General features: G+C 40.8%; 1 protein-coding gene across 1 annotated transcript; it reads left to right on the top strand.

The window, feature by feature from the left end:
* The first annotated feature begins 1,187 nt into the window (after window positions 1-1,187).
* Window positions 1,188-10,830, top strand: RAB9B (RAB9B, member RAS oncogene family). Its single transcript, XM_004685668.2, has 3 exons — window positions 1,188-1,373; window positions 7,104-7,174; window positions 8,634-10,830. The coding sequence occupies exon 3, from the start codon at window positions 8,674-8,676 to the stop codon at window positions 9,277-9,279; it is 606 nt and encodes a 201-aa protein (XP_004685725.1). The 5' UTR covers window positions 1,188-1,373; window positions 7,104-7,174; window positions 8,634-8,673; the 3' UTR covers window positions 9,280-10,830.
* Window positions 10,831-14,553: the final 3,723 nt, after the last annotated feature.

The raw sequence follows: 14,553 nt of genomic DNA, 5'->3' as shown, positions 1-14,553 counted from the left end.
ATGTGCATTCCTTCTCTAAGAAGAGTGTTTTAATGAGTATGTATGAGGTCAGAGGTAAGACTGGTTGAAACAGGACAAAAGCAATTCCATTAGATCCATTCCTTTTTATTTTAAAATAATAATACTTGTGGATGATACAGCATTCATTCATATTCAACAAATGTTTCCAGAGCACGTCCTAGGTAATAAGCATTGCCCTAGGCTCCCAGGATAAAGGGTGAACCTAAACAGTCATAGCACAGTCTAGTTTACTGGAGAAAGGTAGTTTCAAATAATCCTACATTTAAATATCTCATCATAAATGGAGAAGTATGATGAAGGAAAAGTCCCAGCGGGCTGCAGGAGGCTACAAGAGAATAAATGGGGACACTTTTCTCCATTCTGGGGTTATTGCGAAAGGTTACCCTGAGGAAGTGCCTGAGGGCTGTTTGAGTGGTTTACTTGGGAAGTAGAGAAAGTGGCCTTGATGGAGTCAGGGCAGGTGTGAGGGCCCTGGAGGGACACAAAACACGGTTTCACAGACATGGGGCAACTACAGCGACTCCGTTTCAGAATAGAGTGCAGGTTAAATGATCCCAGGAACTCTATCTTCCTTTGCTTCCAGAAAAAAAAAAAAATCACAAAGCAGTACCAGAGGGGCGCAGAAGACAGCAAGAGGGGACTTGCGTAGTGGCTAGGCACAACTGGAACATTGCATTCTGCCCCAGGAACTATCCCAGCCAGGCTAGTGGGTCTCTAGTGTCTGATCGGAATCTTTCCATTTGGATGGCCATAGAGTTTCCTAAACAGTAGTTAACTCGAGGGCCTGGTAACGGGTTGTGATCATGCATTTCCCCGAACTGTTTGAAGCAGGTGCTGTCCTTAGGGAATAGTAGAGGGTTTTGAGGAAGGGGTTCAGGAGCTATGTCAAAGGCTAATGCAGGAAACAGGGATGTGGCCCTCGGCTGCGGTGGGAGAGCAGCACTTGGTGGTCCACTGTCGCAGGGCACACTAATCCGAGAGGGAAGAGGAACAGGACGAGTCCAGGCAGGGCTGGACACTGAGCGCGAGAGAAGAGTAAGCTGGCGAGCGCTCTCCCCACCGGAGCGCGGGAGGCGGCGACACCAGGTTCCCCGCGCTGGGAAAGGGGCTCAGGCGAGCGGCGCGGGCCCCGCCCCCTCTGCTGGCGGGCGCGGGCGCGAGACGCTGCGCGGCGGCAGCGGCGGGAGCGAGCGGCTGCTGTCAGGCCACCCAGGTCCAAGCTGCACTTGCTGCCCCATTGAGGACGAGGAGGCAGCAGGGAAGGTGGCGGTGGCGCGGAGTGACCAGACTGCCGAGCCGCAGAGCTGACCGGCCTGGCCCGGGGCCCTCTGCGTTATTCCCCATTGAGGCGGGTAAGGCGCCCGCGCGTGGGCCGGGCGAGGGGCTGCCCGGCCGGCGGATCCAGGAGGCCGGAGGTGGGATCTGAGAAAAGAGGGAGAAAGGGAGGTGGGGGCGACCGCCTGGGGCCCGGCCTTGGGAATGGGGCCTCGGCTCTTCCAGGGTCGACGGGGGAGGTTGCGGGAGAGGGGGCGTTGCTGAGTAATCCGGAGTGGCTGCCCCAACCCGGCTGGGAGGCGCAGGGCTCGGTGGGGAGCGGGTGTGGCTCAGTGCGCATGCGCCCCAGCCGCCGACTTCCGAGGAGCAGGGGCGGAGGTGTGAGCGCCCGGTCCGAGGTAGTTGCTACTAGGCGTGACAGCTCACTTTCCTGGGCCTCAAGGCTAACAGCGTCCCTTCTCAGAGATGCCAGACGTCCTGGTCTCCAAAGGAAGCTTCTTTCCCTGTATCCTGTCGGCTAGATGGCACCCAAAGCTTACCAGCCTACGGTCTATTTGGGAAGAAATGCCCAACTGCGGTCTAGTGTGCCCCCCCCACCCCGGGCTCCTAATGGGAGCCCTCGTTGGGAGAGAAAGAGGAGCCGTGAAAAGCCACCTCGAAACCCTTGAGACGAGATAGGAGTTTAAAATGATCATGAATGAAGGAATAGCGTCTCGAAGGCTTGACAGCTGTGGCTTTTGGACTCTGAGCTCCGGTGTAGCTGATAACTTGTTAGCGCTACAAAATAAATTCAGAGTGTCCCAGGGCTTCTCCCCACTACGGACACCCCTAGACCCAGCATCAGGTTATAGGGCAAAAATAGCTACACCATTCAAGTTAGAGGTTCGCAAAGATCTAATTGTTCTTTATTTCTAGTGATTTTTATATAATTTAGAGAAAACCTCGCCCAGGTCTCCAGTACAGTATTTTCAAATACTGTGCCAAGACTCATGGTGAGTTGAATCGCCCTCACCACTGTGTCACCGCAAGATGGACTTTCCCCACAGCTCAACCAAAGCTCCTCCTCTGTGCAGACTGCCACCAGGGCCACTCTTATCGACAGCCTAGCCCTCCCTGCTGCTCCTCCCCCAGTCCTGCAGTACACATCCCTCTAAGACTTGCTCCCAATCTGCACCATGGATTTGAGCATCATTCCTCCCATGGCAACGGAACAGACGTTGCCAATTTGCTTCCCTCTCCCTCATCACTCTAAAATGCACTATTTTCAATGGTTCAACCTCTTTCTCTTCATTGTATGGCCTCCTCCCTTCCTTCCACCCCCACCTTAATCATCTTCAACTAAATACAGTAATTTTCATAAGCCTGAGTGGGTCTGGGCACATCAGATTCAAAAGGTTTCAAGTATGTTGAACAAAAAAGCCAGGGAGTATTGGGTATGTTCATTTGTTCTTCACCTTGCTGTCCAAGGCTTAGATCCTAACTGGTGTGAAGGGGATGTCTAAAGTATCCTTAGAGAGGTAGGAAAAAGGAATTGTATCTCTGGGATAAATGAGTTAATTAAAGCCAAATCTTTCCCTGCATAAGATCAAAATCAGAATAAATATTTTAGTCCAAATCCCACCTTGATAGGACTGGACTCATAAAACATTTGGCTTTCCTACTAAATGTCTTCTGGGTTATCCAGAATTCATTTGCCTCCTCACTGCTACCTTCTCTTAAGGTTTGACTTAATTTGGAATATTATGGTAAAAGAAAAGTTTTTTATTGTTTTTTATATTGTATGAGCTTTTAATTTATGTAGTGATGGATATTCATTTTCAAATGATGACAGCAAAAATGATGATGGTGGTAGTGGTGGTGCTGGCAACCACTCAAAATATAAAGTATAGACAATTATTCTGCTCTTGTTTTGGGGGGAGTGGAAAAAAATTATATATTTTAAAAATGTGGGCGCTCCCTGGTGGCGCAGCAGGTTAAAGCACAGCACTAAGAAGCTGAATTCAACCCTGCCCCAGAAGTGACCCACATGGCATGTCAGACCTTTCCTGACCTGCCCGCTGCTCCCTTCCACAATGTACTTGGTCAGTCTGCCTGTTCTGCTCCCCACTCTGTCTCTGGTGAATCCTCGCAACACCCCTGCACCTCTGACCTGTACCCCAGTTCTGTATGCATAAATAAATAAATCTCTAAAAATTGTAATGGTAGAGAGCATGGAACTGGAGTATTTCCATTGATTTTCAACAGGTAGAATATAGAAAGTGATCCAAATAAGTTCATGACTTCTGCTCTTTAATCCCCTTACAAGTAGTAGCATTTGTGGATATATAGTACTATGGTTCTGTTGTACCTTGGCATCAATGCAGGAGCATTAATCCTGGGCAACTACCTAATCATTTCATTAATAAATACATATTTTTCGTCTATATGAAGACTCTGATGCTGCATGTTAAAGGGGCTTCAAAACCTTATATAAACAGGGACCTTTCTGTCCAGGAACTTAAAATTTAGTGGTGTCTAATTTGAAAGGAAACATGCACTCCTATGTTTATTGCAGCACTATTTATAATAGCTAAGATATGGAAACAACCCAAATGCCCCAAACTGATGAGTGATGAAGAACATGTGGTATATAAACATAATGGAATACTACTTAGGAATCAAAAAGATAAATTCATGCCATTTGTGCCAACATGGACAGAGCTGGAAGGGATTATACTAAAGTGTATAAGCCAGAAGGAGAGAGAGAAATATTAGATGGTTTCATTAAATGTGAAATATAGAGAAATGAAGCAAAGGGGCAGACAACGACAAACTAAAACCAATGCTTGAAAGCGGATCCTAGATCTGAGGCATCCAGGAGGGCAGAAGAAGGGTGAGAGAGGTGGGAGGGATAAAATGGCAGGGAGGGCCCCTGCCCCCCAACCCCCCACCGCAGAAAGAATGCACAATGCACTATGGTGGAGGACTATGGGTATTGGTGGTGGGAGAACTATAGATACCACACCTGAGGGGAGAAATCCTATACTATCCAAAAATTTGGAAAGATGTAAAACAATGGTACAAATTTTTTTAATTAATTTTTTTTCAAAAATAAAGTTTAGTGGTATACACATAGTTGGAAAAAGGTTTTGTTAACAAGGCAGGCTGTATAATTATATAACTCTAAGCCTTGGGTTCTCAAGCTTATATGTCAAATTTATAAACTCCTTGAGGGCAAGACTTTTTCTTAAACATGTAAGCATTTCCAACAGAGTATACACTCAGAGAGCACTGAAGTGATGAAGTTTGGCAGTGGGTCAGGTGGAAAAAAGCAGCTTTTGTAGTAGATTAGATGCAAGGAGATTTGGACCAAAATGAGAGTGATAGCAGAGGGCTCTAAAAGGACATCCCAACGAAAAATCTGTAGGATTTTTTGACTGAAGGCAAGGAGATAAGGCTAAACTGCAGTTGTTTCCACCTCTGACAAACAAATGGAAATGGGAGGCATCAAAGGAGAATGGCAGGTCACTTTGCTAAGGACACAGCACACAATAGGCCCCCAAATGTTTCCTCAAACATCAGTAGCAAGATTGGACCAGAAGGCCCTTATGGTCCTGACATTGCTGATAGCCACAGATACCCAAAATTGTTGGGGAGCAAGGCATGCTCAGATGTGGAAGAGAAAAAGAGGAATTGTTATCCCCTCACTAGCAGGCCCTTTGGAGAAGGGTTAATACTGAGTCACAAGCCCCTCCCCCCCACCAGTGATGGAAAGGTTGGTGGTGGAGCAACAGGAGCAAAACTCTCAAGCCAACATTTCAATAAATATTTATAAGTCTTTGCCAACTTCTTGAATTACTCATTTGCCCCCAAGTCCCATAAATTAAGTAGGGAGGCATTATCCACTCTATCTTTCTATAGGAAGACAATGAAACACAGCAAAATTAAATGACCGGCCCAATTTCATAAAATTCTAGGAATGGCATAGCAGCAATGAAGACTTGTCTCTTGAATGCTGCCAGCCCAGTACACTTGGCAGTGAACTACATTTCTTTCCCTCTTTTCCCTGTATGGAGCCTATGTACCCAGAAGTTCTGTGTGCCCATGACCAAATAAGGAAGGCACAGGCAACTGGAGCATTATCTCAGATAGTTATTAATACTCTATCATTATTCCTGGAGCTGAGTATTTGGTTTCCATATTCACTCAGCCCTTGACCCGCAATTGAGTTGATCCACTGCAGGAAAGTAGAGTTACTGAGTGGTTCAATGATGTGAACACCTGTTTGCTAGGAACTTAAGAAAACTCCTTTAGCTTGGCCTTTAATACTATCAGGATTGTGCCCCAGTTTGTACTTCCTGCTGTTACCTTTTTAGCGACAGTTCAAAAGACAGGCTTTGTAAAGTTATCCTACAGACCAGGACAAAAAATAGAGTAGTGTGCTAACCCTTGTTTCATCTCCATTGAAAGAAAGAGTTGGTACTTGAGTTAGTTCCAAAGGCAGCAATTCAGGAGCAGGAAAGAAAAAGGAGAACAAAAGTCAAGTGTTTTAGGGAACTTGAGAATTTTTTTAGTGTCTAGATCAAGAAGGAGAATAAAGTCTATCAGTTTAGAAGATACTGTCTGAATTCATAATTATTGATTTAGATTTCTAATGACTCCATTATTGTAGAGTTTATCTATATTGGAAAAAAAAAAAACAACCATGTCATTATTCAGCATCAGAGACTTCTTAAAAGTTTTGCTCAGTAAGAATACTCAACAAGGGCCTCCCTGGTGGCACTGGAGTCAAAGTCTCAGCGCTGTCAAGCTATCACTATTACAGCATGAGTTCGATCCAGGCCAGGGAGCTAACCCACATGGTACAGCAGATCTCTCCCATCTTGCCCACTGCTCCCCTCAGCAGTATTTCAGTGGATCTGCCTGTTCTGCTCCCCACTCTGTCTCTGGTGAATCACCTCACCATCCCTCCCCCTACACCTCTGGCCTACACCCCACTTCTTGTATACATAAATAAATAAAAATAAATCTTTTTAAAATTACTAAACAAATCTAGTGACTAAGTTTTCTTTTTAAGGCCAGTACTCTTAATGCTGCTTAAATAAAACTCTTGCCATAATTAGCTGTAATATTAAATGGAGTTGTACTTGAATTTAATAAATTCAGCTAAATGCTGAAATCTGTGTTGAAGACAGACATTCCTATTAGTAAGTAAAATAATTAACCAGGAGAATATGTTATAAACAGGGAATCTGAAAATATAATTTTTTCTTCTCTGACCATGTGTGATTAATTGAAGAGACAATCTCAAGGCACACTGGTGAGTGGGTGAATTAATGACCTTTGTGGAGCAGAGAATATTGGAAGGTATAAAGGGAAGGAGTATCATCCCCAAATTAGAATTTCAGCATATCTTAGACACCTCTGTGCTTTCCCTTTCCTGAATATTATCTGTTGCAAATATTTTCTACTTTCTTTGATTTACTTATACACTGAAAAAGTGTTTAATGGAGAGAAAATATAAAACTTTAAAAATCATTTGAAGTCAAATTAAGATAAGTTGAAATCCAGACAATAAAATAATTTTATTCATTTTCAACATTGTAGCATTTTGAACTCTTACGTATGATGTGAAAAGCATCCTCTGCATGTAACTTGTAGTTGACATGTAGGGCTTTTACCTGTCTTGAGTATATTTATTTATATATACATACATATGTGTATGTATATATGTATGCATATATATATATATACACATACACACATATATATAACCTCAGTTTTATTTTATTACAGTTTTAAAAATCATGTTTCCTGATCTTTTTCAGAACCCTAAAAGGAAGAATAAAACAAGAAGAAGAAAAAGAAAAAGATTAAATTGTGACAAAGACCCAACTGGGTAGGTTTATACTTTATACTCAACTGGGAAGTCATATATTTTACTATTTTTTATTTATATATACTAGTTTATTTTTACATCATTTTGTGCATTTTTCCATCTCAGTTGTAATCCCCTTGGGCTTCCCATCACCAAATCACCCATGTGCCATCACCATAGTCCAGTGCATTTCCCTCCCCTCACTGTTTTTGATCCCATTCCCCACTCCACCCCCGTAAAATGTCTCTGATATATAGCTGTTCATCATTATCATTATTTTCTCACTTGTTCTGTTATATTCCTGCTATGAGAGAAACCATCCAGTATTTTTCCTTTTCTTTCTGGCTTATTTCACTAAGCATGATCTTTTCCAGTTCCATCCATGTTGGTGGAAAAGACATGTTTTTTTTTTTTTTTTTTTTTTGGTTTATTTTACTATTTTTTAAAATTTGACCTCTTAAAATAAATATTTAGAAATGTATATAATTAGTAAGTACACAAGCATACCAACATAATTTTCATGACTATTGAAGGGTTTTTCAAACTGCATTTCAAATCTGTGTGCTTCCAATTTTTTTCTACATGTGCTATTTTGATCAGTGTTTAGTTTTCATCTCTTTGAATCTCTGGCATAAATAATTCCCAATTAGCATCATTTTTAAAAATCTAGTACCAAGTACTTGTTCAGTAAATATTGATGCTTTGATTTTAAGATGCAGTCTAGATAGTCCATGCTTAAGATACAAGGGCACAGTGTAGTTTTTAGTACTTTTGAGTTCACTGTGTGTTTTCATTGGTCCTTCTATGGATTTAGTACCTAATTCCAAAAAATAATAGCTATTCAAGATTTCCTTCTGTAATGATAGCTATTATAATGGTGTATCAGCTACTTAAGTGCTAGTGTTCAGTGTAAAAGATTAGGATGATTCTTTATTTGTCGTGGCATACATATCAATGCAAGTATAATAGAGCAAGCTGAGCTTTTTCTCTCCTTCAACCTTAGGGGTCCAGTCTGTTTCAAGCCCAAACTTGTACTAACAGAATCAAGATTTCACCTTACTCATAACTTCCTCTGAATAGTTCTCAAGACCATTGGGAACAAACCCCAAACCTTGAATCAGTGTGATACTATTTACCTTTTATTTGAAGTGTCCAAATCAGAAATGAATGTTAGACATTTGAGAGGCATTTCTGATCTAGGCTTTCTCCCCTAGAATAGGGTCAGAACTGAACCAAATAACAGTGCCATCTGCTAGTCCTTTTACCCATGGCATTCAGGCATTTTCTTCAGCAAAACAAGATCTATTTTCCCCCTTAAGCCAAGTTTTATTTGTTCTGCTGTACTATATCAATGAACATGAATCAAGAGAAGTCAAATTAGAAGTCCTCATAATTCATTGACATTTACTACATGGTTGATTTCATAGACGGGTTTAACTGTTTTCCCTCCGATTCTGTTTTTCCTTCTTTGTTTTTTCAGATTCTCTTTTATAAGCTCTTCCTCATCTGGTGCTGCAACAATGAGTGGGAAATCTTTGCTCTTAAAGGTCATTCTCTTAGGTGATGGTGGCGTTGGGAAGAGCTCCCTTATGAACCGTTATGTAACCAATAAATTTGACTCCCAGGCTTTTCACACCATAGGGGTAGAGTTCTTAAATCGAGATTTGGAGGTAGATGGACGCTTTGTAACTCTCCAGATTTGGGATACTGCAGGGCAAGAACGTTTCAAGAGCCTCAGGACACCCTTCTACAGGGGAGCAGACTGCTGCCTCTTGACCTTCAGTGTGGATGACCGGCAGAGCTTCGAGAACCTTGGTAACTGGCAGAAAGAATTCATCTACTATGCAGATGTGAAAGACCCTGAGCACTTTCCTTTTGTAGTTCTGGGTAACAAGGTAGACAAAGAGGATAGGCAGGTGACTACTGAGGAGGCACAAGCGTGGTGCATGGAGAATGGGGATTACCCTTATTTAGAAACAAGTGCCAAAGATGATACTAATGTGACAGTGGCCTTTGAAGAAGCTGTCAGGCAGGTGTTGGCTGTGGAGGAACAGCTGGAGCACTGCATGTTAGGTCACACTATTGACTTGAACAGTGGCTCCAAAGCGGGATCTTCATGCTGTTAAAAGTAGAAAGCCTTTGAAAAGTGTGCCCCAAATTGATCAGTCAGTAGTGTAAGCATAAGTGCCCACCTAAGAGTGCGTGCGCGCGCGCACACATACACACACACACACACACACACACAAAGGGGTACAAGATAAGGCTGTGATTGTGAAGCAAATCCTTTCTGATTGAAGTTGTAGAGTGATTTAAAAAAAGCTTTATCAAGTGTATTTTGCGTGATATCTACTATTTCCTCCTTGTGTGTATCAGGATGTTTAGAAAGCTTTAGTCCTGAGGGACTTCACTATTTTTTCAAATCACAGTTTAAACTTAGAACCCAGTCGCATGAAGGAGTTAAAGAGCTACAGCTATCCCTCAAAGTGTTTCATTAATCTACTAACAAATGTCATCATTGACTCTTGCCAAGCAGTTTCTGACATTTCTGCCAAAGGAAAAAATAAATGAAGACTTTGAGCTGTATTATAATAGATATTAATAACGCAACAAGGATGCCCTAAGCTTGAATTAGAAAGAGGTGGTTGGTAGTGATTATGAATACAAAAGTGTAATGTTGTACACTGCCTTGTTTGAATCCCTATGTTTGTTCCCACCTGAGCTTTTCAAAACATATCATCTCAATATGAGATATGATACACTGATGGCATTGGGCATTCATTTTACTCCATTCGTATGAAGAAACAAGGCACTAGTGAATGGATTGTGCTTAAATATGCCAGCCACCCTTGCAAATGTATGGTCGGTCCACTTTTGCTGCATAAGTTTCCTTTTGCTGCATAAGGTGTTGTTGCTTCTCTCACGACCTCTTACCAATTGATCAATGCTGCTATAGTATATGGCTTCAGATGCAGTGCTCTCTGCTTGTAACTGATGGTCCTTTGGTCCACCATGCTTTGTGTCCAGAGAAGCCTTCAGAAAAGATTGGGGGATAATGGGCTTTTCTCACAAGGTGTTCCTTACTCAAATATTTATTGTGAAAAAGGAACTCATTCCTTGTATGTTGCACTGTATGTTCAGCTGGCCATACTACAACATGAAAAGTGGCAAGAGAATGTACTTTAACCCAGCGTGAGAATCAATTTCTCCTGATTATTTTGTCCAGCAGTGGAATGGACTGCCTTAATAATGACCTCCCTTCCCATGGAAATATTCAAAGAGATATTGGATGACCACCTGTTAAAATACCATAAAGAGAATTTCTATACTCGGTAGATATTCAGTTTAAGATCTCTACCGGCTCTAAATTCTACAACGCTATAAACTACAAACTGGGTTCAGTGCCATGTTACAGTTAGATGTATGTTTCTTAAGACAACAACTAAGACTATGGAGAAGAGGAAATTTAGAAATCCTCAAACTATTGTGGAATCAGCATTTAAAAGCAACTATAGGAGCTCTTTATTTTTGCTTTTGTATTATGTTCAGGAAAATTCTTGAGCGCTCAGTAATCATATGCCCTGATATAAAAATACTGTATTAAAATATAAACATGGTTTGTCAAATTTTAATTGCCATGACTGCCAGCTATATATCATGCGTATGCAGTCTAGTTATTGTTGGTTGATCTGTTTGTCTTGCATAGCTTTTAATCTGTAATTTTAAAAGAGCTATGATAAAAATAGTGACTCAAGTTAGTGAGGGACTGTTAGAAATGATCCCAAAAAGAGACCCTAGGGAGGGGAGGGATGGGAGCTTTCACGGGAATGCAGCCTAGAACTCTGCAATGTAGCCACATATGGAATCAGCCTTACACATGGGACCTTATATGCTTTTAAGAGCTCTGGGACTTTTTGGCCACATAGATGAGTAGAGGACAGTATTTTAACCCAGCCATGCCGAATATTTCTTATTTAAATATAGTCCTGACTTGATGGTCCAATTAACTTTGATGCCAGAAGTCAAAGCCAGACTGGGACCCCACAGCTCTTAAGTATTGGTCCCTATCCTGCCGATGCCTATAGCTAGCCACACTGGTTTCCAAGTCCTACGATCATTTTGCTGCAATTACGTTAAGGTGAAACTATGTATGTAAGAACTGTTAAATGCTAATTGTTTTTAAGTGCATGAGACCTGGGGCCTTCTCTTTCTATTTGCACTCTGCTTATAATAGTTTCTCCCTGTAGAACTCAGGCCTTCATAAGATCTCCATCTACTCACTTGTCTCTATTAGAATGGCATGTGGTCATTTAAATAAAAAAAATTATGTGGGTATCTCATTCATAGGCCTCCTGTCCATCCAAGACAAGTGTTAATTTTATTAGCAGGCCAACTGAAGCCCCTTTTCTCTTAGCCATACGACATTTTCCTGCCAAATCACAACAATATCCTAATGAAAGCACTTAACACAATATCCTAATGGAAGCACTTAACATTAAGTGACAAAAACAGCGACTTTTTGATGAGTAACACTCAGTGTGGTGCTGACATATGGTTTGGATAATATTTAAAACACCAAAGGCTGAAATCTGTGAGTACCAGGAACTGTGCATGTAGGCTTAGAACTTGACTGTGTGCCCTGAAATGTGCAGTGCAATATTTTCAGTAGGTGTTTTTTTATGAACACTTGCTATTTTGAAGAAGATATTTCTCATTGTTACTACACTGTTTTCTGATGATCCATTTAAATACCACACCGAATATTTATTTAATTTATTTTCAGGCATTAGGCTAATTTTCAGGGGGCCTCAGATTCCATATTTTCAGTGGATTGATGAATTTCAGGTTCATTTGTGCCTGTCTCAGCCATCTCTACTTCACCCTGAGGTATTCCACAATCCTCTTGTTGCAGGTGCTGCTAAAAACTCAAAATTGTGTATCAGATACTTTGTTTGAACAGTAAAAATCATCTATGTTAAAGTGAATAAAAGTGCATTTGGAATAACCAGTATACCAAATGTGTGTGGCTTTTTCCCCTTTCTCTTCTTGAGCAATCTGTGGGTGTGACAGGCTGTAGTTATCAATCAAGTCACTCTTTCAAGCCACCCTGCATGTGGCCTCTAGATCGTTTATATGTGTGTGTGGGTTTTTTTTTTTTTCCACATGGTACTCTAAGTGGCCGCAACCTGTTACTCAGATTCTGTTCTACTAATACGGAAAAAAACTCAAGATGTAAGTGGGAAGTTTCCTTTTATTTTATGCAACTTTATAATGCATACAGAATATTGGGGCCAGAAATTGGGTCTTAACTCTTCGCTTTATTTTTTCATTATAACTTAATACAAATAGAATTAAAGATATTGCAAAATATGAACAGGATAGACACATTACCTTTGGTTCCTTGACTGGTATACTCTCCAGGTCTTAGGAAAAACATGAAAATGTTGGTAAAATAAAGGCTAGTTTTGCTAAATATTCTGTTCTCTTGCTCTTCACATATTGGACTTGAAACATAGTTGGATTAGCAACAAATACCTTAAATGTTCATAATGATGACTTAATTACAGACCATCTCTCTACAAAATACAATTTCATACATAGATACCAACGGTCACAACTTTCACCCTCTTCTCCCTCCCCTCTACTTTTGCCTACTGGGCAGTTGAAATAACAAGGGGGGAAAGCTCAGGTGTTTTGGCCACATAGGCTGTCTCCATCTATGATGAAAATCATTTAACAAATTATCAGAGAATACTTCAAATAGAGCGCCAGAAATCCTTTTGATTGGGCTATAATGATGTAGCTTTTGTGCTATAGAAAAGCATAGATTTATAAGCCTCTTATGTAGTATTTGCTCATCCAAACCTTATTTTTAAAAAAAATTTTTATTATTTTATGCATATAAGAACTGAGGTATAGGCCAGAGGTGCAGGGGGTGAAAGGATTCATCAGAGACAGAGAAGGGAGCAGAAAAGTCAGGTTGAGTGAAACACACTGCTGAGGGGAGCAGCAGGAGGGTCAAGGGAAGTCTGCCACACCATGTGGGTCACCCCTCTGTCAGGGATCAAACTCGTGCTTCAGTGGCTGTGGATAGCTTCATAGAGCTGTGCTTTAACCCATTGTACCCCAACGAAGGGCCCTAAACCTGATATTTTAAAAGCAAAACTAGCCTTCTATTTTGCTACTTGTCTGCTTGACCCAAGGAAATCGTCTCCTCATGTCTGAAGACATAGCACAGACATGCCTTATCTTATTGGGCTTCACTTTGTTGCACTTCATAGGTGCATCATTTTTTTACAAGATCATCCCCTGCAAAAAGCTCACTTGGTGAAGGCTCACATGATGGTTATCAAATTTTGGCAATGAAGTATTTTAAGTAAGGTATCTACATTATTTTGAGACATAATAATATTGTGCATTTAGACTATGCAGTATAGTATAAACATACTTTTATGCACTAAGTCAAAAAATATCTTGGACTCACTTTATTGTATAGAAATGAACCTGCAATATCCCTGAGGTGTACCCGTATAGATTCTCAATTTTTGGAAATAGTTTGAGAGTGGTCCTTCCAGGAAGTGGAGGATATGGAATATATATTTTCAGTTCTATAATTGTATTTTTAAAACACTGTAAATTTGAGACTGTAATTTCAGGATGGGAGTTGGAGAGGGCATCCTAATGATCACCTGGATTATCTGAAGCTGATCTAACTGCAACAATTTTTTGATCCAGATCGTCACTTATACATTTTTTCTATCCTTGCTGTGGGGATTTAGGATTCATTACAGTGGAGTAATTTTTTTAGGCTTGATTTGAGGGCAAAAATAAAATCAAGGAGCACCCAAATGTATTAGGCAAATATTACTAACAACACATACACACAAAAGAACAAATACTGGGAAAAAACACATGTGTGGTAGGAACCTTCAACACCTACTCTCGCCAATGAACAAAACAATAAAAAAAATAGATAGGGACATACTGCTTTAAAAAAGGAATTAGTCCACATGGACCAAATAGATATCTTTAGGATCCTGCACCCCTTCAAAAAGCAAGATACACAATTTTCTCAAGTTCACATGGGATACACTCCAGGAATGGCCAAATATTGGACCTTAAGGCAAGTATCAACAAATTCATGAATATTGAAATCATTCCAAGTAACTTCTCTGATCATAAAGGTATCAAACTACAAATCAACCACAAAAGAAAAGCAGGGAAGTTCTAACTCATCAAGACTGAATAACACAGTACTAAAAAACCACTGTGTTGACTAGGAAATCAAAAAGGAATAAAAAAAAAATACCTTGAGGCAAATGACAATGAGAATGCAACCTTCTAGAACATATGAGACACAGCAAAAAACAATAAAAAGAGAGAAATGTTCAGCAATAAATGCT

This window comes from Condylura cristata, unplaced genomic scaffold, assembly GCF_000260355.1.
Source record: "Condylura cristata isolate star-nosed mole 26May11 unplaced genomic scaffold, ConCri1.0 scaffold00019, whole genome shotgun sequence".
In the NCBI taxonomy this organism is placed as follows: domain Eukaryota; kingdom Metazoa; phylum Chordata; class Mammalia; order Eulipotyphla; family Talpidae; genus Condylura; species Condylura cristata.
The sequence above is the reverse complement of the archived record's forward strand: the minus strand, read 5'-3'. Positions and strand labels throughout refer to the sequence as shown.